General features: G+C 42.2%; 3 protein-coding genes across 6 annotated transcripts in view; all 3 read right to left on the reverse strand.

The window, feature by feature from the left end:
• SSB (small RNA binding exonuclease protection factor La) overlaps positions 1-5,141 on the reverse strand; it is a 22,370-nt gene extending 17,229 nt beyond the window's left edge. Inside the window, exon 1 of one of the 4 annotated variants that reach the window (XM_026697076.2) lies at positions 5,098-5,141. The gene's annotated coding sequence lies outside the window, so the exon portion shown is untranslated. Of the gene's footprint in view, positions 1-4,591; positions 4,653-4,860 lie in introns of those variants that run through there. The other 3 variants (XM_087919973.1, XM_026697077.2, XM_087919974.1) reach the window with 3 other exon arrangements.
• Positions 5,142-10,060: 4,919 nt separating this feature from the next.
• Positions 10,061-26,143, reverse strand: KLHL23 (kelch like family member 23). Its single transcript, XM_087919965.1, has 3 exons — positions 22,880-26,143; positions 13,111-13,263; positions 10,061-11,473 (listed from the first exon to the last, which is right to left on the reverse strand). Exons 1-3 carry the CDS (start codon positions 24,090-24,092, stop codon positions 11,121-11,123), a joined length of 1,719 nt encoding a protein of 572 aa, XP_087776091.1. The 5' UTR covers positions 24,093-26,143; the 3' UTR covers positions 10,061-11,120.
• Positions 19,687-20,724, reverse strand: LOC148127974 (uncharacterized). Its single transcript, XM_087922580.1, is given in 2 exon segments — positions 19,687-20,476; positions 20,479-20,724. Coding segments are annotated over 2 exon segments (1,029 nt in total). The 3' UTR covers positions 19,687-19,693.
• Positions 26,144-27,644: the final 1,501 nt, after the last annotated feature.

The following is a 27,644-nucleotide window of genomic DNA, read 5'->3' on the forward strand; positions in this document are numbered from 1 at the left end:
GGCTCAATTATGGTTATAAGTTGAGGACTACCTGTACAACAAATTCTTTGAGGTGAATTTTAGTAGTTTTTTTTCCCCTTCAATGCTACATACTCAACATTGGATAAGTAAGTAATGTTATGCTTATTATATTGACATCCTAAACTGTAACAAATAATTGATATGGCAATTAGAATAGAAAAGAGAAAAAAATATTGTAAGCTATCTAAACAATAGAATGTTAATCGTCTTTAATAACAGTTTATAAACTTTACAGTATTGAAACAGTGCAATATTATCAAGATTTGTAACACAATAAAAAGGGAGTGGAGAAGAATTATATCCAGCAGGTCTGGTACTGAAGCAAATCGATCTCAGTGTCAAGCAATTTGTTATGAGAGAAAAGGTCCTCATTCTTGTCCAGATCTGACTACTGAATGGTATTAGCAGGATTTTCCAAAAGACTGGAAAAACAAGCAGGCAAATTTTAGAGGCAATGATTTGTAAGATATCCTGGAATCAATTCTCAATATAGCTAGTCCTCAACGTACGACCACAATTGAGCCCAAAATTTATGTTGCTAAGTGAGAAATTTGTTAAGTGAGTTTGTCCCATTTTACAATTCTTCTCACCATATACATTAAGTGAATCACTGCAGTTGTTAAATTAGCAACGTAATTGCTAATTAGATATATAATTAGTAACATAATTGTTAAATGAATCTGGTTTCCCCATTGACTTTGCTGTTGGAAGGTTGCAAAAGGCGATCACATGACTCCAGGATACTGCAACCGTCATAAATATGAGTCAGTTGTCTGAGATCTGAATGTAAATCACGTGACCATGGGGAATGCTGCAACCGTCATAAGTGTGAAAAATGGTCATAAATCACTTTTTCAGTGCTGATGTAACTTCGAACAGTCACTAAATGAACTATTGTTGAAGACTACCTGTAGTTTACACTGTACCTGGGAATAAAAGGTGTAATTGGTGAATGTACATATTTATTTGTTCATTGTACATCCTTCTTTTCTGCGGAGAGTTCAAGAAAGCTTACACAGCACTCCTTACTCCACAGTTCTCTACTCAACCCCAAGGCATAAACTGGGTTGAAAGAAAGCAACTGGCCCCAAATCTCTCAATTAATTTCTGTGGCTGAGCAACAGTACAATGTACAATTTACACATCACACCCAGTAATTGAACCACAGACATAATCTGAGCCATAACCATCATACCACAGTAGTTACAATATATGTTGCATGAGATTATATTATGCAAGCATAATACAATCTCAGATAAAATTGTGTATTAACATACTTGCTGCCGAATTCTGGATTGCTTAACCTCATTATCTACCATGAACGAGTCGCCTTAATGACCATGTTTGATAGTGTATGTCACCACCATAGGTAAAGATAGGTATAGTTTCAAATTGAGTATTCAGATGCAATGTGAAAGTGGAGTAAATAAAATCATTTAAAGTTGAATTTAACTCACTTAACTCATTGCTACATGGATATATCCATGTTTTCTGGAAGAAGTAAAAAGTCTGCCATTGCCAATTTCTGGGATTTTTTTTTAACTTCCCAGTATAGTCTGCCGCTGCGGGATTTCATCCAAAGACTAACCAAGTTTGCAGCCTATTTATCTTTTTGCAAGTCTGTTAAGTGCCACTATAGAACTAACTAGCTGGCAACTATTGAACTTGCTTGTGAAAACATGCTAAAAGGGAAAATGCTCAGAAGTGGTACCAATTTCGAAAAATGGAAGCAGCATAGTTTTCCTTACAAAACTAGATAAATAGAATGTCATATTTTTGCTAAAACTTACCCCACCTCTGATCAATATTAATCTAACCAGTACAAAAAGCAGGGCTTTCACTTTTCTGGAGGACAGCAAAAAGATAATGAATCACTGGATCTCTTGGATTGACTGATACCTATGAATTATTTTTAGATTCATTAAAAACTTTAATTTACCAAATGCTATTCAAATTAGAATGAATGAACCTTTCAGTAGCTATATTCGAAGCAGTTTAGAATTCAACTTATACAAAAATGCTTGGGTTATAATTCCTTTATTTGCTTTCGCTAATCATGTTATGAATACCTGTGATACATCCTGTTCTTTTTTGTATTAGTAATCATGTCATTCCATTTCAAATCCCACCTTGCAAGCTTTATAAATTTAAAACTAGAAGCTGATAAAAAAGGAGCTTTATTCCCAATTAAGCAGCATTCAAATTTGTTTTTTTTTCCCTTCCAGAAGATTGTTTCCCCAGTCAAATATTTCAGCTAGACTCAAGGGGTATTGATTTTTCCATGAGAAATACAGAAGTTTATTATTCCATTCTCCCAAGTCCCTTGAGCAAAACTCAGTGTCTGATCAAATGGTTTCGGGCAGAAAAACCAAATGAAGACTTAGTGAGTTAATACTGAATGGACAGCCCTCAAAATGAATGAAACAGACCCAGCAGGAGCAACTGCACAATGTATAATTTACACATAACACCCAGCAATTTATTCATCATTTTTATGGACTGTCACAATCCTAAAGGACTCTTGGTAATTTACAAGTATAATCTGTGAAGTTTTCATACAAACTAAGCATCACAGCTTGTAAACTATGGTCTGAGTATATTGATTGTATAAACTCCCTTAAGTCAATAAACTATGACTCTGCATGAGATGGGAAGCGAACGCATTCCAGCATAACTTGTAATCATATATATTTATTATTCTCTTTGAATAATGAAGCTTGGACCGCAAAGCTGGCTTCAGACTTTCCTTATTTATAAAAGATATAGTAACTTTCTAAAAATAAGCCCATCGTTGTTTATAAAACAGGTGCTAAATTATATGTTTACTATTAAAGATATAGGAAGACACCGAATAGAGAAACAGAATGTCAAGTATATCCACATTAACAGAATGTCACTTTGGCATCTGTTGAGTTATATTATTAAAAATTTAAAATACTATTAATTCAAATCTTTACTTTGGTCAGACCAGTATAGAATTTAGAATAACAACTGTTTCAATAATAATGAAATCTTTGAGATATAAAAAAAACAAAAACTGAAAAGCTAGGATTACCCAATTTAATTTTATAACACTATATATCTTGTTTTGAACTATATATCAGTGTCAGAGCTTTGATTCCCAAAGAGATCTTGATTAAACCACTTAAAGCTATGGAGACTCCATATGAATAGCATCCTTATTTTCCACCGTGTGGAATACTACCTACTTAATCCACCCTTATATTGTTTTTTAGATTTATAACTTGCCTTTCAATCAGAAACTCAACAGTTTTTCCTCTTCTTGTTCTTCCCCAATTACTCTGTAAGGAGTGAGCTAAGACAATACTACATGACAAAATCACCAATAAATTTCCATGGCTAAGGATGAATTTCAAACTGAGTTTCACCACTCCTAGCCCAATAACTTGCTATCATCTTAAATTTACTCAGAAGATCTCCTCATGATGAGTCCTAAGTAAGGGTTGTTGTCCTACAAAGAATTTACATGCAGATCTATTCATGTACAGTTTTTTTTCTTTTTTTTCTATTGAATTAATGGAATAACTAATATCTGATGATATTGTGCTATTATTTTCATTATTGTGTGGCCTTATCACTGTTTTAATTGAAAACATATACAGAAATCAGCTATCCAACCTATGTTTTGAAGCAAGTTACTAATTATTTCCAATGTAAGTTGGATCTACAGAAGCAGCAGATGGCAGAGAAAATTCTGCAGGTGACACACACAATAAAGTTTCTGAATAAAGTTAATAAAGTTTCAATGTTACAATAATCCTGCATACCAAACAGAAAAGGTCTGAAAAAATTTCCCCCTAGCTTACTTTCCTCCAATGTAGGATTACAGCTCCCAGAATTCCCCTACCAGTTATCTGCAAAGATTATTTCAAGGTTCCAGTAACCAGAAGAAAAATTATTTAACAGAACGACTGTTAGCATCATCATTAGAGAAAGTGTGTGCTACTAACTCCTGAGCATTTTATCATAAACCCTCCACACTTGGTTTCATTTCCATTTTACTCCAAATTGAAAAAAGTGGAGAAAAATCAGCACCTAAAAAGAAGCTGGTACTCTACTATTCTCTACAACTATGTGCATTTCAAGTAAGGGATTGTATCTGCCCCTTACGCGCGCTCCATGTGACATAGCACTACATTCTCACAGTTCAAAACGGGGGAGGAATCTCTTTCTCCCCCGTGGAGAATCTCCTTAAGTTTAAACGGAAGAAAACGAATTCCTCCCTTCTCCTACTCGGAGAGAAATACTCTCAAAATAACACGGGAACGGTCCAAACGGTCCCGTTGCCTCCTGCAACCTGCAAGTGGTAGAGCCCGATACAGCGTCGAGATTCTACCGCCTCTTTCGGCTCTCCGTATTAGCGCAGCTCGATCGCCCGACGAGCCCGAGAGATAGGGCGTCATTTGTGGCTCCCAGGAGCCGTACCCCCCGCCCCAGTAGCCCCCAAAGTTATTTATTCCTTCGTTATTTGAACTTATTAACCGCGCCAACTCCAAGGGACTTCCCTTTCCAGTATCCCTCCCCTCCGCCCCGCTGCGTGTACACTTACAGGCCCCGACCAAGGCAAGAGAGGAGCGAACCGGCGAACTCCTCCAAATGCAGAGCGTAGGAACGCGGCTGAGGCTTAGGGAACTCCCCGTTTTGCAAACTCACCCCCTTCCCCGACACTTTCCGCCAAATCCGATAGACGGCGGTCCCTTAGGCATCGCTACCACGACGATACCTCACTCACGCGGATCCCATTTGGCCGTCTCGTTAACGGGATATTATTTAGCACCGCGAAGATGGGGAGAGCTGTGCCGCCTGCGGGAAAATTACCTACGCCCTCCGCGTTAATACCCTGAGCCACGGCCGCGCGACGCACGTGGGGAACCGAATCGACACCGCAGCCTCGAAATAGAATGGGTGTTTATCGCGAAAACGGAGTGGCGGGAAACGGTGTAATAAGTGGAGCGTGAGGCAGCCAAACCGACCTTCCCGCCCCTCCCAAGAGCAGAAGAAGCGAGCGCTTCCTCCGCGACGATTCTTCGAGAGGCAGGCCTCGGCGGCTCTTACCTTTTAACGCCGCTCTTTCCTCGCCGGCCAGCCCAGCAGCCAGTGCGGCAGTAACCACACCTCCTTCCCGTCCGGACCCACGCGGGTTGAGTTTCATCTCCGCCTTTACTCCTTTCTGGAGGACTCGGCGCCCTCACGGACGAGCCAGCCAGCCAGCTAACGCAGATTCGAATCTTCCGCTGCCCGGATTCGCCTTCTCGAAGAATTCTGCCGGAATTCTTCCCGCCGCTGGCGGGATTTTTGAAAAGGCCGGGCTTCTTCAGAGAAGGAAAACTTCGCGTATCTTAATGTCTGTGGAGATTCTCAGTCATCCGATGGTCACGGTTGTCCCAAAGGTGGGAGACAACTGGACTTCGGGGTTTTTTTCTCCTTGAAGTCGTTTCTCCTCTCATCCAAGAAGCTTCATCAGTTCAGTTCTTCAGAACTGAAGAAGCTTCTTGGATGAGAAGTTGAAACATCTTCAAGGGGAAAAAAAACAAAGAAAATCCAGTTGCCTCTTGAAAAAAACAGCTTTGGGATTTGCTCTTAATTTTGCTTTTTCTTCTAATGGATGGCTTGCACTCGTAATTCCTTAATTCCGTTATTGCACTAAGACTAAAGAAGCTGCAGAATAAGACACCTTACAGTATGTGATTTAGTTAGGTTTGGCTTCCCTTCCTGTGCTGACTGAATCCTACATTGTGAGGTATAAACAAGTGCAAGTACTCAGATATTTGTGGACCTTATTTATGGAACTGAAGAAGCTTCTTAGATGAAAAGTGAAAAATGTCCAAGAGGAAAAGAAAAAAAAAAAACCAAAGTCCAGTTGCCTTTTGGGAAAGCACCTTTGGGATAACAAAGGTTATGGATGATTGTGAATATCCATAGATGTTCAGATATTTGTGATTTATTCAGTACTGTATATCATAGTCAAGCAAATTGTGATCTAGGGTGAGCTCAGCTACTGAAACTTTTAAATAAATGCTTCATGCACTTAAATTATGAAGCATGTTTTTATTTATTCTGGTTATCTGGGTTCACATTGGGCACTGATCTAGAAATAACCTGAGATCAGTTCATCCAACACACTGCTCTAAAATAGAAGTTAGTTTGTGAAATAATGCACCCTGCAATGTGCAACGCAGCATGGCTTAACCTTTTCATTAGAAGGGTAGGAAGGAAAAAGTGTGCACTTTGCCTGTGAAGTCTTGGCCTAAAGTTGCACAACTGGCCATCTTGAATTAATTTTAAACCACTTCCATTATCATAAACTAGGATTAAACATTTTACAGATTGATAGAAAGTTAGACCATCCACTTTAGTGGCCCACCATAGATTACCTGATAGATCTTATTGGTTTTTAAAAATAATTTGTGGTTCTTTCTAAGGTTCTGATGCATGGTGCAAATTAGACCTTCGTTGCTGTTTGTAATGGCAGGAAGCAGCTACTTTATACATGAATCATGGTGTAGATATTCCCTGCTTATGGATCCTGGAGAATTTCCTAATGAAGAGCAAATTCATTTGCAAACTGCACTCAAGGTCCAGGTTATCATATTCAGGTAGTCCTCACCTTATGACCACAAACTGAACCCCCGATTTCTGTTACTAAGTAAGGCAGTTGTGGTTTTGCCCCATTTTATGATTTTTTTTTGCCACCTTTGTTAAGCAAATCACCGCACTTATTAAGTGAATCATCTTACAAACCTTGTAGATATCACTTTGAAAAGAGAATATGATCTGCAAAAATAATTACAGCAATGAAAAATATTTTTTCTGTCAAAAATTTTGTCTGAAAATGATAGCATCCTTCAGCTTGGATGATCCCATGAGAAATACAGGTTGTCCTGTATTTTAGTTCGTTCTGAGACCATTCGAAGTTACAAAGTCACTGGGAAAAGTGGCTTATGATTTTCATACTTACAACATTTGCAGCAGGGTCATGTGAACAAAATTCGGAAGTTTGGCAACTGGTTCATATTTATTTTCAGTGTCTTGGGGTCATGTGATCCCATTTTGCAACCTTCTGTCAAGCAAATTCAATGGGGAAGCCAGATTCACTTAACTGTGTTTCTAACTTAATAACAGAAGTGATTCACTTAACAAATATAGGAAGAAAGTTGGTAAAATGAGGCAAAATTCATTTAACAAATGTCTCACTTATTAACATAAATTTGGCTTTCAATTGTGACCATAAATCAAGGACTACATGTATTAAACAAGAATACCTTTCCAGGAAATGTAATGTAATTTTAAAACAAGAATACTTTGGTATACTGTCCATATATTATTATGTGATTAATGGCAACGTATAAATCATACAAAGCTTGTTTTGGTTTATTACAATCAAAGAGCAATACAAATCGTAATGTACTGTACAAAATACAAATTAAAACAAATAAGTAAACATCCTTAGTAGAAATTGAACTCCTAACATCTTCTTGTATAGAAAGTAAGGCAGCAATGTTGCAACTGTATAAAATTTCATCTTTCATATCAGCCAGTAGCAAAGGAGGCAGATAATATGCAAGAGTCAGCATAACATGTGCTAAATGTGTCTACCTGTAATATAGGTAGAATATTAAGACGTGGTTAACTAATCCCATCTCTTCAGACCACATGGAGAAAGACATTCTGAAAAAAAAAAAGGCCTGTGTATTGGTCCTGTAAACCAGGGGTCTCCAGCACTGGCTGGGGAATTCTGGGAGTTGAAGTCCTCCGGGCTTAAAGGGGACAAGGTTGGAGACCCCTGCTGATGGCATCACACCAAAGTACATGAGTATGCATGCCTTCCTCTGTTTGGCATGAGCAACTCAATATAGAGTTTGACAAATTATCAGCTCCACTAAACTGCCAATGATTAATGACCTTTTTATAAGTCTTATCAGTCTGGACAGCAATGTCCCATAGGTCCTGTTGAACAGTTTTCCTTGCTTCAAAATGTTCGACAGTAGTAAAAGCTGGTAAGTGTAGATGTATACTAACCATCTTCTGCCCCGTGTCATATAATCAACTCGGAGAATCAGAGGGATAAGGCCAGATTGTTGAGATTTCAGTCTGAGGTAGTACTGTATGTAATTTTCACTAACTAAACCTGAGTCTTCATTGCTAGCAATACCAATCCTGATCATACTGCAACATTGCAGCAGTGGTGGGATTCAAATAATTTAACAACCGGTTTGCCCAGTCAGGTTGGCTGTTGTGGGAAGCATGGTCCATCTCCATCCTCCAGCTCCATCACACATACAGGACGAGCCTCCCACGACGGCCAACATAACCCTGGGCGAACTGGTTGTTAAATTACCCCTCCCCCTGATATCAAAGTGGATCCTGGGCACTGCGCTGCAATGGAGAAACAGGCAATGGAGCAGCCTGCATGAGGGAAGGAGGAGGAACAGAGAGAAGAAAGAGGGAAAGCATCCTCCTTCCCTCACGCTGGCCACTCCGTTGCCCGTTTCTCCATTGCAGTGCAGCACAGCGCAGCACCCAGGATCCAGTTTGATAGTGGGGGGTGGATGGGTAATTTAACAACCGATTCACCCAAACTGGTGTGAACAGGCTGAATCGCACCATGGCATTGCAAGTACCCCTAGGCATCCCCAAAATAGCATGCAACAACTGAGTTTGAATTAATTCCAAAGGGTGATAATCTTTACGGTTGTAGAGTTGTGCCCCATATACAGGTAATAGCTGGGGAATTACTTTTCCATTAAATATTGTGGATTATAGGTAGTCCTCAATTTAGAACAGTACATTTAGTGACCGTTCAAAATTACAACAGCACTAAAAAAGTGATGACCGTTTTTCACATGACCTTTGAAGCATCCCCATGCTCATGTGATCAAAATTCAGATGCTTGGCGACTTGTTCATTTGCTATGTCACAAGATCATGTGATCACCTTTTTCAACCTTTTGACAAGAAAGTCAATGGGGAAGCCAGATTGACTTAACCGGGTTACTAACTTATCAACTGCAGTGATTCACTTAACAACTGTGGCAAGAAAAGTCGTAAAATGTGGCAAAACTGACTTAACGAATATCTTACTTAACAATAGAAATTTTGGGATCAATTGTGGTTGTAAGTTGAGGACTACCTGCATTGTTAATAATTTAAGAGTACAAACTTTGCAGTGTCTCAGGTTTAAAGAGCTCACAAACAGCCAATCAAGTTCATCTACCCCCCTAGTTTTCTGTGGCACGCTTTCAGTTTTCCTACCATTCTGTAATTATACACTATGGCATATCTCTAGGTACACTACTTTTAGAACTAAAACAATAGGGAAAGTATTATCCTTCCTAAAGCATACCTCAAACTCTACAATGCAATGGCCAAATTTATTAAATATAATCATATAGTTTAACTTATTAGAATACCTTGTCAAGTGCAACCAAAATCACTTGTGAGAAGATATAGTTTACATACTGTACATAAAAACTAAGATATATAGGATCGCACCAGACTGTCTGATTCTCCTTGGGAAATAGCAATATAGACTAAGGGTTTGATCTCAGATATTTCTTCTCTGAACTCCTCCTATGTTTTTTTGTGGGGGGGTTCCTCCATTTCAGCCCACAGTTCCACCACAACTTGGAGTAAAATGTTGTTCTCCTAGATGATCCCTTCTTATAGAACCATTTAGGATTTCCATATCTAAGTTACAGAACATCATTCCCCCTCAAGGCATGGTTGGCCCCCACCCTGAAAACATGGTTGTGTCACTGGGGACCACCAATGGAGATGGAGTAGATCAAGTGCTTGATTTGATTGTATTGTTGTAAGCTGCCCAGAGTCACCTTTGTGTGAGTTGGGCAGTTATATACATTTGTTTAATAAATAAATAAATAATAACTTACCATTTGGACCAATAATAGGCCTTTCCAACTGAATTTGGTACTCTTAAAATAACATATCAGAAAAAAAAATCCTATATCCTCAAGAGGGGTTAAATTGGTGTTGAAGAGGGTAGAATAATTTGGCCTAAATAACACAAGCATGTGAAAACCTCAGTGAAATAACCAGTAAAATCTACATTGGCTGAGATTTAGCTTGATAACTAATTGGCGGTATTGGGGGGCAAGTAGATACTTACTACTTATCTCTCTTAAGTTTAAAAGGCAGGGTAAGGCAAAATGTTCACAAGGGAACAACTTGTATATCTTCACATCTATATTTAAAGCAACAAAAGCCACTTCCCCCACTCCAGACACAGGACTTTCGCCTCTTCCTGTTCTTTAGTGCTCCTTTAGCATTGATATACAATCACAGGTCATAAATCAATCCAGATCTCCTTCATCACATAGCTTGTAATATCAGAACTTCAAAGGATTTAATATAACTCAAGAATGGGACAATTATATATGGAGAGAAAAAATGTATGTTATCGTTAGTTGAAATTGAGCAGGATTGCATAGAATTAAGGAGGGTAGACATTCCTAAGTAATGCCATCCAGGAGTTATGTACTTTAAGAACACACAGCCACAGAGCAGAGATTATAGATGTTGTAGTCCATCACACCTAGAAAGAACCAGGTTGAGAAAGGCTGTTTCTACAAAAAGGTACTGAGCTACAGAAAAAAAAAAAGCAGCTTTTCCTCAGAAAACATGCCCCTCAAGGTGAGATCCCCACCCACCATTTTGGCCTTCCGAAAGAACCTGAAGGCCTAGCTCTGCCAATTGGCTTGAGGCCCCAATCGGGGAAATATCATTCCAGAGTGATTTAGTGTGCATCTTGCTCTCCCTCTTTGTCCATTTTAAATCAAATTTAATGTTAACTATTTATTGTTTTAATATTTTATACTGGTGTTTCACTGATTGATTGTAAACTACCTAATTGCCTTTGATGACATGGGCAGCAATAAACATTTAGAAGTTTTTGAATCTGACTCATAATAATTGTAATATATGGGTCACTTGTAAATCAGAGTGAATTAGTAACATTAATTAAATTGAACTGTGATGTTAGATATCTTCTAACCTGTCACTGCTAAGCTACTGAAAGACATTTTTGTTTCCTGTAGGCAAATTCTTGTGATACGTGGTGGCTTATCTTGTAGTTCCAGCCACAGAAGTTACATTTTCCTCATCATACACAGTATATACACATACACAACCATGGGAACGCATAGCACTAGGAAGATTCCCCACAATTTCCCATTTATTACTTTCAGGATCGTATTTCTCAATGTTCTGCAGGTATGACCCTCTGGATGAGGAATAGCCTCCTGTTACATAGATACATCCATTCATGACGACTGCACTGCCTTCCATCCTTCTTTCTATCATATCAGCCTTTTGAGTCCACACATTTTGCTCTGGATCGTAACAATCTGTGGTTGTCGTCTGACCGCCCACAAGATACAGCTTGTTTTCCAATGCAATGGAACATAATCCATACTCTACAGCAAAACAGAAGAATTGTTAACATTGTCCGTTGTATTTTGAAGAATTTAAATAAGGAGGCCTACCAATTGACAGAAGTAGAATCTTCATCTAAACGTTCTAATATGGTTCTCTGTTGATTTTAAGAATTTTGGATTTAGATTATGATTTGTGCCCACATTTTGCTTAACCAAGATAAGGAAGTTTATCTATTTACGTATAAAGACATATTCTTCAGAAAAAGGTTTCCTCAGCATCATACAGGAAAGTCATGAATAACTGATGCTATTGCAAAGAAGTTGAACATAATAATTGGTGAGGGCATGAAAAAATCATCAGTAGAAATGCTACAAAGTAATGAGTAAAAGGGAAATAAAGAGCAGAAAAAGCAAGTTGGGAATCTACATATATGGTGGTAATGAGAAATTCTAACAATTTAAATATGCATATTTATTTATTGTTTCTATCCTGCCACACTCCAAGGACATGTAGTGATTTATAACATCCCAATATAATCAAACAATAGAAAACAAAGGGAAAACAATCACAGGTTATCAATGTTATTAAAATATTAAAATAATCAATTCCAAAATCATAAAAAACTATGCAGCATCCCAAATAAACAAATCTTAAATTAAAAATTCTTCTAAACAGATCTGAATACTTCTTGGTGCTACAGTTGGAAGCACTGATTTCTAGCAACTCCTGAATATTATGTGGGGGAAGAATTATCAAAGTAGTACCTACTGTACACAGAACTCAAAAACTGAAAAGGCAGATTTTAGATGGAGTGGAAGTTCTGTAGTTTGCCAGGTCAAAGCCATATAAGGCTTTATTGGTCAAAAGTAACACTTTGAACTATACTCAGAAGCTTTTCAGCATTACTGAATGGTTTGAAAAGCACATAATAATATGTGGGTGTCTGCATTCTGTATCTATGGAAACTTTTAGGTAATCCTCAGAGTATCCCATGGAGAACACATTGCAGAAAATTAGAGAAGAGATTATGACAGCAGTATCTGTCATTAGGACCTTTTTCTCCAAGATCTGCACCTGGTATACCAGTTGAATCTGGGCAGATTCCCCTTGAAAAATACCAGAAGGATGTCCCTTTCAGAATCATTTGCCTGTTTGCAAGGAGGAAAATTTCAGGGGTCAATGGAGGACCCCCACAGCTGAACTGTAGACTTTCTTAATGGTCAGGAGGTGTTAATTCTTGAGGCTTGAGTTGCCATTGGCTTTTGAAAGAGAATAAGGTATGAGAGTCAAAGTTCATACTGATCATGTCCCCAGTACTATATAAGTACAATAAAAGAAAGGTTTTTTATTGTATTTTTAATTGTATTTGAAGTGTAAGCCACCAAAGACATCCTGGAGTCAGGTGTCTTTTAAAGGGAATAAGTAGTGAGTAAGAAAAGAAATAAATGGATTGACTAGAATGGGAAGCATTTTTTCATGAGAATTTGAGAGTGGTGGTGGCCATTTTTCTACATGAAGATTAAACAGCCATCTGTCCTGAATGCTTTAATTGACAAGGAATTGAACTCAATTGCCTAAATGTCCTTTTCTGCTTTATGACTCATATGTAAATACTTTCAATGGGAGAACAGGTCTACAGTATTTATTTAAGTTCTTCTGCAGAAGTAAAACTTACCTAGGTACGAACTTGTGGTGATTATACTCCATTCATTAATATCTGAATTATACATTTGAATTTTATCATAAGTGCAGCTTCCCCGATAACCATAATGGCCTCCGGTGACATAGATGATTTCATTCAGGACACAGGCAGCGGCATTTCCAACACCTATTTAGTAATACTAAATTTGTAAAAAGCTTCTAAAAAGAGATAAATAATATTCAGCACAATTTCCATCAATAGGCCATTAATGTGATACATGTACACAGCTAATAAGATAATACACACACAAATGTGTCCATCATCCAACATCATCCTTTATGATAAGTAATATTGTGCAAAGCACAGAAAAAAGAGTAAAAAAAATAATAAACCATTTTTTAAAAAAAAGATAGGAAAAGAACAATGAACTCTAGTTACATGGGCACAACTCCCCATATCTTTCTCTACTTGCCAACCAGCCTTATGTCCACTACATCCAAACACACCTCTGTACATTTTTATTTGTTCTTCTATACAGTTACTTTTACTTTCAATATTTACTCTTTGCAACCAACCACTACACATTGCCCATCTTCCAGCATTTGTGCAACATAAAATATCTTATTTTTAGTAAACATTCTATCATGGTATACTAATATATTTTCTTCAGTTTTCACGGGTATTTATATGTGTGGTATTCAGCTTTGTTCGGGTATTTTCCCACGTCATTATAGTTGTGCTTTTAAAGTTGTAGCAATGTTTCGGTAGAATCTCATCTACCATCATCAGGCTTCTGTATAGTGTTTGTCTGTGGGTCAGGCTTTCACAGCCATTTCTGTTTTAAATTTGGTGCTAGCCTACGCTATGCCAGAATGGTTTTTTCTTCATCCTGATTGGTTGGGAGTCTTGGTCTGTGTTTATTGGTCTTGGAGTTTGTGTGTTCTGCTTGATTGGTGTTTCTAATATCTGTTTTGTAGCTTTTTTTGGTCTTGTTTCCAATACAGGAAACACAAAGTTGCCAGCCAATCAAGATAGACGAACACAATACAGAAGCCTGATGATGGCAGATGAGATTCTGCCGAAACATTGCTACAACTTTAAAAGCACAACTATAATGATGTGGGAAAATACCCAAACAAAGCTGAATACCATACATGTAAGTACCCGCGAAAACTTACGAAAACATATGAGACCTAGAAGATGAACAGACCTATGGAACAGCTGTCCTGCCCTACATAAGAGGTACTACAGAAAAAATCAGTAAGATACTACACAAGCATCACATCAAGACTGCCTTCAAAACAGATAGAAAAATAGCAGCCATCCTTAGAAACCCCAAAGATAAAATTGACCTGGAAAACCAAGGCATATACGAAGTCCCCTGTGCATCATGCCCAGCCACATACATTGGACAGACCAATAGAAGAATAAGTACCCGCCTGGATGAACACAAAAATGCAATAAAAAAGCTGGAACATACTTCCTCACTAGTCCAACACATGAAAGCCACAGGTCATAGCATCAACTTCAATGGCACCAAAACCCTAGCCACTATAGAAAACCCCAGCTACACAATCATCAGAGAAGCCATAGAGATTGAAAAAAGACCTGAAAGCATGAACAGAAGAGATGACGCCACCAGACTGTCAATTATTTGGAAGCCTGCACTCACAAACAAAAAAATCTCCACACCACAAGCCAGGCAAACATCTGGGCACAAACAGATCCCCCCGATACCTCCAGTTCAAACACACCCCAACCAGGCACCCAGATGAAACCTAGCTTCCTAACAAATGATAGCCATCTATTTACTCGGAGCCAAGCTGCACTAAAAGCCTCCAATACAGGAACACAATGTTGCCAGCCAACCAAGACAAAAAAAGTCACAAAACAGACAGAAGATATTAGAAAAACCAATCAAGCAGAACACAGCAAACTCCAAGACCAATAAACACAGACCAAGACTCCCAACCAAACAGGATGAAGAAAAAACCATTCTGGCACAGCAGTAGGCTAGCCCCAAATTTAAAACTGAAACAACTGTAAAAGTCTGACTCACAGACAAACACAATACAGAAGCCTGATGATGGCAGATGAGATTCTGCAAAACGTTCTACAACTTAAAAGTCAACTATAATGACTACCAACAAAGCTTTACATAAAATACCTCAAAACTTAAGAAACATATATGTATGTGTATACATATACATACACACACACATACATACACACACACACGCATAATATATATATACACATACATACACATATATATAGTTATATAATCCTAAAGTATTCAGGGGTAAAATCCCTAACCCTTATCTCAAATGTCATGACTTTAATATTCTTTATTTTGCCTAAAATTTCCAAAGCTACAACTTTAAAAGCAAATTATAATGACGGGAAAATACCTGAACAAAGTAATACACACACACACACACACACACACACACATATGTTATGTGTGTATGTGTATGTATGTATGTATCAAAGACACATTACTCGTTTTTTGATGCATTACTTTTCAGATCCATACTCCTTGCTGCATTGCATAATCTACTTAATAATTGCTGCAAATAATGTGAGGTCTTAACCCAGAACACAGCATGGTCTGCATGCAAAGTACATAAACGTTATATCTCTAACCTATACATCTGCGTTTCTTTAGCCAAATATTACATACATTAATACACTAAACAGCAAAGGAAACATATATTTTTGTCCTACTTCCTGATTAATGATGAACTATTCCCTAAGCATTCTATTTTTCTATTTATTCTCACACATGCTTTATAGGTAGTCCTCACTTAATTATCCTAACTGGGACCAGTAACTCCATCATTAAGTGAAGCGATTAAGTAGAATATCATGTGACTGCCCCCCCTTTGCGATGGCAGTTCCAACAATCCCAATTGGGATTGTTAAGTGAAGAATCACTTGCATTAAGTTATTAAGTGAGACATCTTTTGACCCTGACTTGCAACCTCCTACTGGTTCCCCTATTGACTTTGTTTGTCAGAAGGTGTCTGGGAAGGTTGCAAATGGTGACCACATGACCATCAGGGCTACCAGTATTTCCATCATAGGCTGTGCTTACAGCATTTAGCAATTGACTGAAAACTCTGTATTTGTGCAAAACATTCCAATTCAAGCCTATTCCCTTTTATCATATGCTTTAACTCTTCAAAATCCTCCTTTGTTAGATAAAACAAACTTTATCTTGAGAAGGGAGAGAAAACTTGTCAGTCAAAAAATGCACATGCATAGCTTTTTCTCTAACAATTGCACATTGCCCAGAATCATGACATAGATGGATAGATAAGCAGACAGACAGACAGACTATAGTAAGACAAAGCTTCTTGCTCTCTCTACAAGTTCTTTTGTCCCTTGAGAATGAACAATTGTAAAAATGCTAGGAAATTGGAAAAGATACCATCTATCTGACCATATTTGATATGACATCCATTTCCTGAGGTTGTTCACATTATTTTCAAAATGTCAAGTGTGACTCCAAATGATTGGGCCGCCTATTCTAACCAGACCTAATGTTTTATTAGTACCTACCCAAAGCAGCCCAAAATAGAAATTTCATTTTAAAAATACATGCAGGACTGAATTAACAAGTTATGCAGCAACTCTCCAACTCTCTTCATACTCTACATAAATGACCTCTGTGATCCTATTAAGAGCAACTGCGTTCTTTTCACTGATGATGTAAAGCTGTTCAATACCACAGACAATACTGCTACCCTTCAAAAAGACCTTGACTATGTATCAGAATGGTCAAACAAATAGCAACTTCAAATCTCAACAAATAAATGCTCTGTCTTACATATTGGCAAAAAAAATCAGAAAATAAAATACAAGCTGAATAGTCAAGATCTTGTTGATGATCCAAGCTCTGTAAAGGACCTTGGAATACTCATCTCCAATGAGCTAAGTGCTAGAGCCCACTGTAACTACATAGCCAAAAAGGCATTAAGAGTTGTTAATCTAATCCTACGTAGCTTTTTCTCTGGTAATATCACATTACTAACTAGAGTATACAAAACATTTGCTAGACCAATACTCGAATATAGCTCATCAGTCTGGAACCCACATTATGTATCTGATATTAGCACAGTTGAGAAAGTCCAGAAATATTTCACAAGAAGAGTTCTCCATTCCTCTACTCGTAGAATACCTTATGCCACCAGACATGAAATTCTAGACCTAGAAAAGGGGCGTTGGTTCTTACCTGATACGCTTCTTCTCGTAGAGCTGCGTAGAGCGTCCAGGATGGGAGGTGCTCCAGTCTCGGCTCTCACAGGCTGAGCTTGAAATTGAGGAACGCCTCTCTCCATCACGTGGTCCTCTCGGCGTTCCCCCGTTTTGCGAAGACGAGAAGGAAGGCCCTATTCTCATCCTAACTAAGAAGTATTTGTTTGGCCGAAACGAGATTCCCCACCAGACGGGCTAATGGGTGGGGCTGGACGCTCTACGCAGCTCTATGAGAAGAAACGTATCAGGTAAGAACCAACGCCCCTTCTCCATAGAGCTGCTACGAGCGTCCAGGATGGGACATACCAAAGCTTGGCGAGTCCTGCGGGCGGTTTCCCGTCTGGTGTGGAATCTCCCCTGGAACCTCAAGGACCCGCTGAAGGACCCGCCTGCCAAAGGAGGCCTCAGCAGAGGCGAATACATCGATCTTGTAATGTTTGATAAAAGGGGATGGGGATGCCCAGGTGGCAGCCCTGCAGATGTCGGTTATTGAGGCTTGGGTGGCCCATGCGGCAGAAGTAGCCGCACTTCTAGTAGAGTGGGCGGTCACGCCAGAAGGGACAGGTAGGGCCTGTGCCTGGTAGGCCTTAGCGATGGCAGCCCTAATCCAACGGCCCACGGTTGTGGGACTCACTTTGTGGCCGAGGGACGTGGGTTGAAAGGACACAAATAGGGCCTCTGATCTGCGAAATGGCTGGGTGCGCTTGATGTATATTCTTAAGGCACGCCTTACGTCGAGGGTGTGCCACTGTCTCTCCCTCTCTCTCGAGAGGGTCTGGGGCAGAAGTTTGGGAGGATGAGCTCTTGAGCTCTGTGAAATGCTGAGTTGATTTTTGGGAGGAAGGTAGGGTCAGGTCGGAGAACGACTCTATCTGAATGAAAGATACATAGGTCCTGTCTGATGGAAAGGGCTGCCATCTCCGAAATCCAACGAGCGGATGTGATAGCCACAAAAAAAAAAACAGTTTTGAGGGTGAGGAACTGTAGGGAAGCCTCCCTGATGGGTTCAAAGGGGGGCTTGGTAAGAGACACCAGGACCTTGTTGAGGTCCCAGGTGGGAAAACGGTGTATAGTCGGGGGGTGGAGATTGGAAGCTCCCCTGAGAAAGGCCCGGATGAGGGGGTGATGTGAGAGGGGACCCCCATTATCTGAGGAAACAACGGTTGCCAGGGCCGCGACCTGACGCCTTAGGGTGTTGGTGGACAAACCCTTGTTGAGGCCCTCCTGAAGAAATCCCAGGACCTGAGCGATGGAGGGAGAGAGGGGATTGATCTGAAGTTTGAGAGCCCAGGTACGAAAGGCGACCCACGTAGCATTGTAGATTCGCGTGGTCGAGGGCCGTCTGGCTGCCAGAATGGTGTCTATGACCTGGCTGGAAAAATTCTTTCCCTTTAGGCGGTCCCGCTCAACCTCCAGACGGCTAATTGGAGCCATTGGGGGTTCGGGTGTAAAAGAGGGCCCTGGGACAGGGAGATCTTGTTGGGAGGGATTCTCCAGGGAGGGGCCACCGAGAGGTTGCGAAGGTCCGCAAACCAGGGGCGTCTGGGCCAAAAAGGGGCTACCAGAAGAATCTCTGCTTGTTCCAGGATCAACTTGTGTATCACCCTGGGGATGAGGGTCAGGGGGGGAAAGGCATAAAGGAGCCCTGGGGGCCAAGGGCAACGGAGGGCATTGTGGTTCTCCGCCCCGAGAGAGGGGTACCTGGAAAAGAACCTTGGTAGTTGGGCGTTGAGGGGGGATGCAAAAAGATCCACCATGGGGAGACCGAAGATTGAGACTGCCTCCCTGAATAGGGACGGGTGGAGGTGCCATTCTGTTTGGTCTAGGGTGGCTCTGCTGAGCCAATCTGCCTGGATGTTTAAGGTCCCTGATATATGGTCTGCCTTGATGAAAGACAGGTTCGATTCCGCCCAACGGCACAGACGTTCGGCCTCTCTCATGAGCCTTATTGACTGGGTGCCCCCCTGCCTGTTGATGTGGGCCTTCGCCGTGATGTTGTCTGTAAGGACCAAGACGTGACGCCCGCGTACCTGGGGTAGGAAGCTGCGAAGCGCCAGGTAGACGGCGGGGAGCTCCAGCCAATTTATGGTGCAGAATTGTTCTGTTGCCGACCATTTGCCCTGGGACGAGATGGAGAGGACGTGAGCGCCCCATCCGAGGAGGCTCGCGTCCGTGGTGACAGTTAACCGGTCGGGTTCCTTGGAAAGGGGGGAGGACATGAAAAATTCAGGAGGGGGGGACTGGAATTCAAGTGCAAGGCCAAGACGAACCGTGTCCCTGACCCATGCATCGGTAGTGATGGCCTCCCATCGACTAGCGAAATGCTTGAGGCGGCCGCCTATGGGGGGGGATTGAATTATCTTGAGCGACGGAAGGGCCTGCTCCCGGATCCCCGGAAGGACCTTTTGTAGGGACCGCCTCTTCTGGGCCTGTCGGATGGGTCCGACCGGTCGTGCGGAGGAGGGGGTCTGTAGGAGGGGGATTGGGAGTATCTAGGGGGGAAAGAGGCCTGAGAGGAGGGTCGAAAGGAACCTCGACGAAAGGAGGGGGAGGGACCTCTGGGGTCGGACCTCTGAAAAAGCGAGGGAAGGTATTTGCGTTTGTTGCAGGTCTCGGCCAGGAAGGGGTCGAGAACCGATCCAAACAGTTTCTCCCCCGAAATGGGAGCTGATGCTAGCTTCGCTTTGTTCTTGACGTCCGCTTGCCAGTGGCGGAGCCAAAGCAAGCGGCGAGCAGTGACCTGAGACGATATGGCTCTGGTGGAAAATTTCACGGCTTGGAAGGTAGCGTCGGCCGAGAACTCGGCCGCGGCTGTGAGCTTAGCGGTGTCCTGCTGCGCCCTGAGGTTGGCTGCGGGGACGTGCTGTTTAAGCTGCCAAAGCCACTTAATTGAGGATCTGGTAAAGAAGGACGCAGCAGTAGACGCTCTAATAGCCCAAGCGTCGGATTGATGAGCACGGCGCAGGGCCAGCTCGGCTCGCTTGTCCTCTGGTTTGAGTGCCTCTAAGGCATCGCTAGGGGTCGTGGAGGAAGCTAGACCCACGATAGGATCATCAACAGAGGGGGGATCGAGCATAAGGGAGAATTCCGGGTCAAGGTTAAAGAAGCGCTTGTCCTGACTGGAAGGGGGGGAGGGGGCCCCGAGGAGGCTAGTTGTCTGGAGACTAGGTCGGAGAAGATAGGTGGAACCGGAATGACATCAGTCTCCACCACGGGCTGAGAAAAGATGAAGTCGAGAGGCACCCCCGAGGCTACAGGTTGAGATGGTGTGTGAGGGGTCAGGCCGGAGGTATTTTTTGCCTTGAAAAGAATTGACCTGAACAGGTGCAGTTTGAACAGCCCCACAAAGGCGGGCTGGTCCGGGGTGAGGCCTTCGTCCTCTGACATGTCCCCCTCCAGTGGGTCTGCTCCCTAGAGGGGCTCGCTGCAAATGATGGACCCCAAGTCAAGATCTTCCTCTTCCCCAAATTGAGTGCGACCCCCGAGCTCCTGTGCCTCCATCTCCTCTATCCCCAGAGAGAGAGGCAATTCCCTCTGGGATACTACCTGACCACGCGAGGCATCTGATCTGGAGAGCGATCTGACAGATGGTGCGTGAACTTCAGGGGCCGCAGGCCGTGGGCCCGGACCGGCCATCTGCTGGAGCCCTTGCGCGATTCCCTGCCGGATGGCAAACTCCATCCATAGTTTCATGTTCTCAGGAATTTCCACCATAGGAGGTTGGGGAGGCTCTTCCGGGCGCAGGCCAGCAGCAGTGGGAGTGAAGGTAGCTTCAGGAGCCTGCCTAGGCTGTGAGGCTGAGGAATGAGCAGGAGAGGGAGGGGGAGGATGGGTGGAGGTTGAGGGAGTGGAGGCGGAAGGAGCCAGAGGCACGGAGCTTGTCTCTCTAGACCGCCTATCTATTTCTTTCTCAAGTGCCCTGTGACGTCTGAGGACATCCTTCTGGGAGGCTTTGGAAGCTTCCTGTGCCTGGTTGCGCAGGTAATGAGATTTTGACTTGGCCTTCAAAGAAGTGCCACGTGAAACTCTGTCATCTGCCATCTAGAAAAAGCTGGAAGGAAAATTTTTTGAGTTAATATGAGACGGTTGGCTCGTCTGGATGCGGCCTACACCAAGGCCGGGTATCACCACAATTGTTTCACACCCTCCTTTTGGTCAAATTTTTTTTTTTTTGCAAGCTATTAAAATGAGTAAGCAGGACTAGCCCAAGTATCCAATCAGCCGAAAGAACGCCCGTGCAGCTGCCCCCCAGACGAAAACCCGGGGGGTGGGAATGTCAATGCTGCTACTTCGCCAGCTGAGGAGGCTGCGAAGCCAACGGACCCTGTAATGCTCGAAACCTTCGAATAAGGCCTTGAAGACACGAGCTAGAATATAGGCAGTCCTAGGGAACTGTCTAGTGATTACTTAGACACGCAGCCTGCCAGACAAGGCCCAGAAAAAATGGCGATCGGCCATGCGGCCACATTCAAAATGGCGGGCGACACCTGGGCACACCCAAGATGGCGGACGCCACGCGGCGCCCAAAATGGCGGCCGCGAGCTATGTGAAACGATTTTCAGCGGCGGTACTCTCCCTGAGAAGAGGCCTGAAGGCCACGAATGATGGGAGGAACAGGGGAAGAAATCTCCCCTAGGCTATTGATGGCGTTCGCGGAGGGGAAACAACGAATGAAAAGGCAGGAACGAAGCGACTTCGCGCTGAGCGAAGGAGCGGCAAACGATGGGGGGGGAGGCGCTCGAAGCGCTGGATTCTGCCCCTAGAAACAGATTAATTTGCCCCCCATATGATTAGAAGGGGAGAGAAAGCTCCCTAGGGAACTCAAACCTCAAATCCACTGTGCAAGGTGAAAATAAGGGTCCAATCTGATAGAAGATCTGCGAAAGAAGCTGGATCGGCCAAGAGCTAAGGAAAAGCAGCCTGACTGTCACGAGGCTGAGCTAAAAACTGGGGAACGCCGAGAGGACCACGTGATGGAGAGAGGCGTTCCTCAATTTCAAGCTCAGCCTGTGAGAGCTGAGACTGGAGCACCTCCCATCCTGGACGCTCGTAGCAGCTCTATGGAGAATCTTGAATTACACCGTCTTCAGTCTGATCTAAATATGGTATATAAAATCATACATTGCAATGTCCTACCTGTCAATGAATACTTCAGCTTCAACCATAACAACACAAGAGCACACAATAGTTACAAACTCAAGGTTAACCGCACCAAACTTGATTGCAGGAAATACGACTTCAGCAACAGAGTGGTCAATGTCTGGAATACTCCACCCGACTCTGTGGTTTCTTCCCCAAACCCCCCAAACTTTAATCTTAGACTTTCTACTATTGACCTTTCCTAAGAGGTCTGTAGGGGGCGTGCATAAGCGCACCAACGTGCCTACCGTCCCTGTCCTATTGTTTCTTTTATTTTTCTTATATGTACCCATTTCATGTATTCATAACTATGTATATACTTATACCTATTATCTTGTAAGCAATTGACAAATCAAATAAATAAATAAATAAATAAATAAATAAATAAAAATAAGTTGATTACCTTTAATCATGTTTGCAATTGGAAACCATTTCTTTCTCAAAGGATCATAGAATTCCGCTTCTTCAGCTGGAGCCCCTTTTCGATAACCTCCCAAAGTATAGATACAGCCATTTAAGGTAACTGCACAGTGGTAGTATTTTGCATTAAGCATGGGAAGACCTTCAGTCCATTCATCGGTTTCAAAATTGTATATCCACATTAAATCAAGGGCTTCTATATTGTCTGTTCTGTAACCTCCAGTCACGTAAATATTGGGTCCCAAGCTTGTGACTGCATAGCTTTCTCGTGTGTGCTCTGGCATATCTGTTCCCTGGACCCAAACATTCTTTACTGAGTCCCATATATGCACTTCAGACAAAGGGTGCCAGTAATAGCCCCCAATCACATACATAATAGTGGTAGATCTTTTTGTAACTGCTCTTGACTTGGGGCCCAATGCACTACGGATTAGAGATCTGATTTTATGCTCCTTTAACTGGCATTTTTTGTACAAGCTGAGGGCTGATTTCAAATACATTTCATCTAAATCAGTTTCAAGGCACCTCAACAGATCATAAATGTATTCGATCCTGCTGTCCACTTCATAGGCAATCCACTTCGCAATGGGCTCTATCATTGCTTCTTCTTTCCAGATATCAAAATTCTTTCTGGAGAGAATGAACTGGAGTTTCTTGTTGCTAATCTCTAGAAATTCTTCCCGTCTCCACACTTCTTCAAATCTGGACAATATTATCCTTCTGGATTCCTTCTCCAGCTCTGAACAAACATGGAATTCTGCAAAGGAATGCATCCCTAAACAGTTGTCAAGGTCTAAATGTCGGATGAGAAACTGCTCACAGGCTTTTTTGACGGAAGTAAACTGAAGATGATCAGCAGCTTGAAGGAGGCTTTGAACATTTTGTTTCGTTATCTGGATCTCTGATGTGTACGTGAACAACACCAGGGATTCTAGTATTGTAGGACTGAACAAAGAGAGATGAATCTGATCCTTTGACTTTTCTTTCATGTCAGAGGTAAACATGGCTTTGAAATAGTTGCTACAAGCAGCTAGTACAGCTTTATGGCAATGGAATAGCACACCCGGTGAACACTGAAGGGTAATATCAGTGAATAACCCTTCAAGATAGAACGTCCTGAATGCATCCAAAAACTCTATAGGATGAGAGAGGTCTTTGTATCTATAGGTATATTTCTCCTGCTCAGTCAGTGCCATCACTGAAATAAAATATCAGAAACAACACGGCAGTGAGGTTCATGTACTCATTCCTATCATTGTCCATTCAGATATAAGGCTTTCTGATTGCAGTGGCAGAATGTTGTTGCAAATAATTTACCTCTAATGCTCACATAAAGATAACAATTTTAAAAATCCAGCGTATCAGTTCAAGAAACACATCAGGTAAAGAAGAAAATCCAAAGCCACCAACAGAAATATATTCCCTTAAAATAAAACCATACAGAAATAATTAGTTTTAAGTTATTAAGCTTCACTGGTCTCAGCTCTTCAAAGGTCTCCACTGCCTCAAACAACTCAAACCTTCTTTCTTGCTCTCCCAAGCAGTGCCTCATCTGCTCCAGAATTTGATGCCAGCATCAAATTATCTTCCAATCAGGCTCACATTTTCAATGACTGGTCTCCATAACTTACTTAAATGAAGCCTGCAGGACTGGAGAAAAGAACAATCCTATTATTTGTTGATAGTGAAAATTCTACACAGATCATATATGTGTACACTATATTCTACACATACATGATCTATGCAGATTTCTTATTATATAAACAGTACACATTTATATGAGCAAAAATCTTTCAAGCATTACAAATGTACAAATTAATTTGATTTAAATTTTGCAAACCAAGATGTGGGCAGCTATCCTATTTAAATCCCTCTGAACAGAACAATAAACAGATATAAGTCCCATTTAGTTGGACATACATATTAGTAAAAATGGTTCGTAATTTTGTTCAAACATGCTATTATCAGATCTAGGAATGCCAAGAATGTAAAAGCACTTTAATTTTGAGATTCAGACAAAAAATGTATTTTTCATTTTTATCATTGTCAATCTATTTCATTTGCTCATTTCAGTCACCGTTATTCATTCTATTATTCTTCCACAAACCTCGAAATAATATATAGCAATATAAGGTGTTCTAATGCCACTATTTAATTAAAACACACTATAAAACACACTGTAAAACCAACTATCAGGTAGGACTGTGAAAAGAGCGAATTAACACTTTCAACCTATGTATATTTAACTATGGCATTTACCTAGGAGTAGATAACCATGTAAGTCCAGTCCAGTTTACCTTTAGGTAAACAGGCGCCTAACTCTGCTGTTCCTTATTGGGTAACAATATATTCTCATGCATCTCAAAAATATGCCCCGTTGACTTCAATAGCCTTATTTTCAGGAAAGGGATATAAAGCTAGATCATGCGGCACATCGCTAATCCCACAGGGGATTTCTCGCAACACAAAAACACAATGCAACCTCTTTGTAGGTAATTAAGAGATTTTTGAGAGCAGAAAAGCAACATTTGGAACTTTTAATTCTCCCCAAAGCGGCACGAACAATAAACAGGCAGCAGTTAAGAACAAAACGCCATCAACCGAGTTGTCTGTCATTTCGCTGGGCGATGTTGCCTTGAGGAACAGAAAGCCGACGTAGTTAATCCGAAATGATTTTTTTTAAAAAATCCCTCTTTTTTTTTTAAATAAAAAGCCTTTTATACAGCTGTGGTCGCCCGGCATAGCGAACCACCAAATGGCCAGCCAGTTCTATGGCTCATATCGAGCCATCCCAGAAACTAGAGTTCACCCTATAATAGGACTAGCGTCCACCCTGGCAATGCTGCAATTCCATTCAAAAACAGTCCAGTCAGCCGCAGGTCCTCGCTTCTTCGACGGCTGTCATTTATGTCGATAGGTTTTATCCAAAGCGTCGTAGTTCGGCCACCCCACATTTGCTAAAGACTCACCCACCTGCTCTCCAAATTGGGTGACAGGCAGAGGCAGAGCTGGGCTCGCTCGAGCAGGGGAAGGAGCAGCTTTCAAAAATCTGAGCACGAAGGGGAGGGGAAAGGAGGAGGACCGTGGCATTAAAAGGCAAATTGCCTGAAGCGAACCCCCACCTCCGGCCCACGGGCAAGGGTCGGTCGTGGGGCATTGTGGGAACGCCTTCCTAGCAGGCTCGGCACCCTTGTCATTCTCCTCCCCCCCCCCCACGCGCGCGTGGAAATGAAGGGGGAAAAGCCTATTAAACGGGATATCGGGGGCCTGGAGGCGCAAAGTTCGTGTTTATTTTGCTTCCCCCCCTCCCCCCCCTTTGCTCCTTTCCCGCCCAACCCTGCCCGCCGAATTGAGGCGCGCTTTGGAACAAAAGAGGGAGAAAGAGAGAGAGAAAGAGAGAGAAAAACCTCGAGCGGGGCTTTGGAGCAGGTTGCAAACTTTGAGGGACGCGGCTTTGCCGCGCGCCAAAAACGCGCGGGCCAAACTCGGCTGCAACCTGCTTATTCCTATCCCGAGAAGTGTGAGGAAAAAAAAAGAGGTGCAGGATGAACCCGCTAGGCTAGGCAGTCCCCCGCAAGTCTTTCTCGGAGAGGGAAGGGAGGAACGGCTCGGCTGCCCCCTGGGCTATCTTTAGAAGAAATTCGGCTTCCCTCCGCTGCTGTAGGCTATAGAAGGAACAGATGGAGAGCCGAGTTCCTATTTTGGTGCCTCAGCTGGCTCGCCTCCTCCTCCTCCTCCTTCTGCGGCCAGGCCCCTCTGCTCCCAACAAGGCCATCCTCAGCTTCTGCTGTTCAGCTCCCCTCCCTCTCATCCCCAGGGAGAGCTTTGCCTGCTGCTTCTGGGCCGCGGGGGGCGGGAGGGGGAGGCAAGGCTTGCCCCTGAAAGCGTCTGTTGGGCTGCGAATGGTGGCCGTTTTGCTTCCAACGTCTAAAGTGGAAACAATAGCTTTGTTTATCCGGAGCTTAGCGGGGGGTTGCGATACACTCATGGGGTATATAAAATTGCTCCAGCTCCTCTCCCTTCCCAGCCGTTTGTAGAGATGCTGCCGAAGCTGCGGTAGCAACTTGGAGGTTATAAAGCCTTTCCCAATAGTTCTTAGTCAGTTTTGGATAGGCAGTGGTAAAGGCATCAGGCTAGAAACTGGGAGAGTGCAAGTCCTAGTCTGCCTTTCAGCACAAAACCAGCTGCATGACCTGGGCCAGTCACTCTTGGCTTTAGAGAGGAGGTAATGGTGAATCACTCCTGAAAAATCTTGTCAAGAAAACTGCAAGGAATACTCAGTTGGTATTAGTGACTGAAGTTACGATGGCATTGAAAAAGTGACTTATGACCATTTTTTAACACTTATAACTGTTGTGGCCTCCCCATGATCACATGATTTATATTCAGATGCTTGACAACTGACTCTGGTTTATGGTAGTTGCAGTGTTCCGGTGTCACGTGATCTCCTTTTGCAACCTTCTGACAAGCAAAGTCAATGGGGAAACCAAATTCACTGCAGTGATTCACTTAACAAATGGGGCAATCGTAAAACGGGGCCAAACTCACTTAACACATTTCTCACTTAACAACATACATTTTGGGCTCAATTGTGGTCATAAGTTGAGGACTACCTGTAGTCCAGGCTATGGCCTAGATCAAAACTGACTTGAAGACATCACCACCCCCAGTTGCCTCCTTCCATGGTAAGTAGTGTCTGTCAACCAAGAATGAAGGGGATGATTCATTAGGAAAAACAATCTAGTTGC

This window comes from Pseudonaja textilis, chromosome 1 (assembly GCF_049901715.1).
Source record: "Pseudonaja textilis isolate UNSWEBS1 chromosome 1, rPseTex1.2, whole genome shotgun sequence".
NCBI classification, from domain to species: domain Eukaryota; kingdom Metazoa; phylum Chordata; class Lepidosauria; order Squamata; family Elapidae; genus Pseudonaja; species Pseudonaja textilis.

Bases quoted from the DNA above. Each gene is read 5' to 3' on its own strand.
- KLHL23 (XM_087919965.1), bottom strand. From the start codon at position 24,092: ATGGCACTGACTGAGCAGGAGAAATATACCTATAGATACAAAGACCTC. The intron at 13,264-22,879 runs GTAATCAACTTA...ATTACTAAATAG, and splicing joins AATTGCAAACATGATTAAAG to GTGTTGGAAATGCCGCTGCC. The intron at 11,474-13,110 runs GTAAGTTTTACT...GTTTTGCTGTAG, and splicing joins CACCACAAGTTCGTACCTAG to AGTATGGATTATGTTCCATT.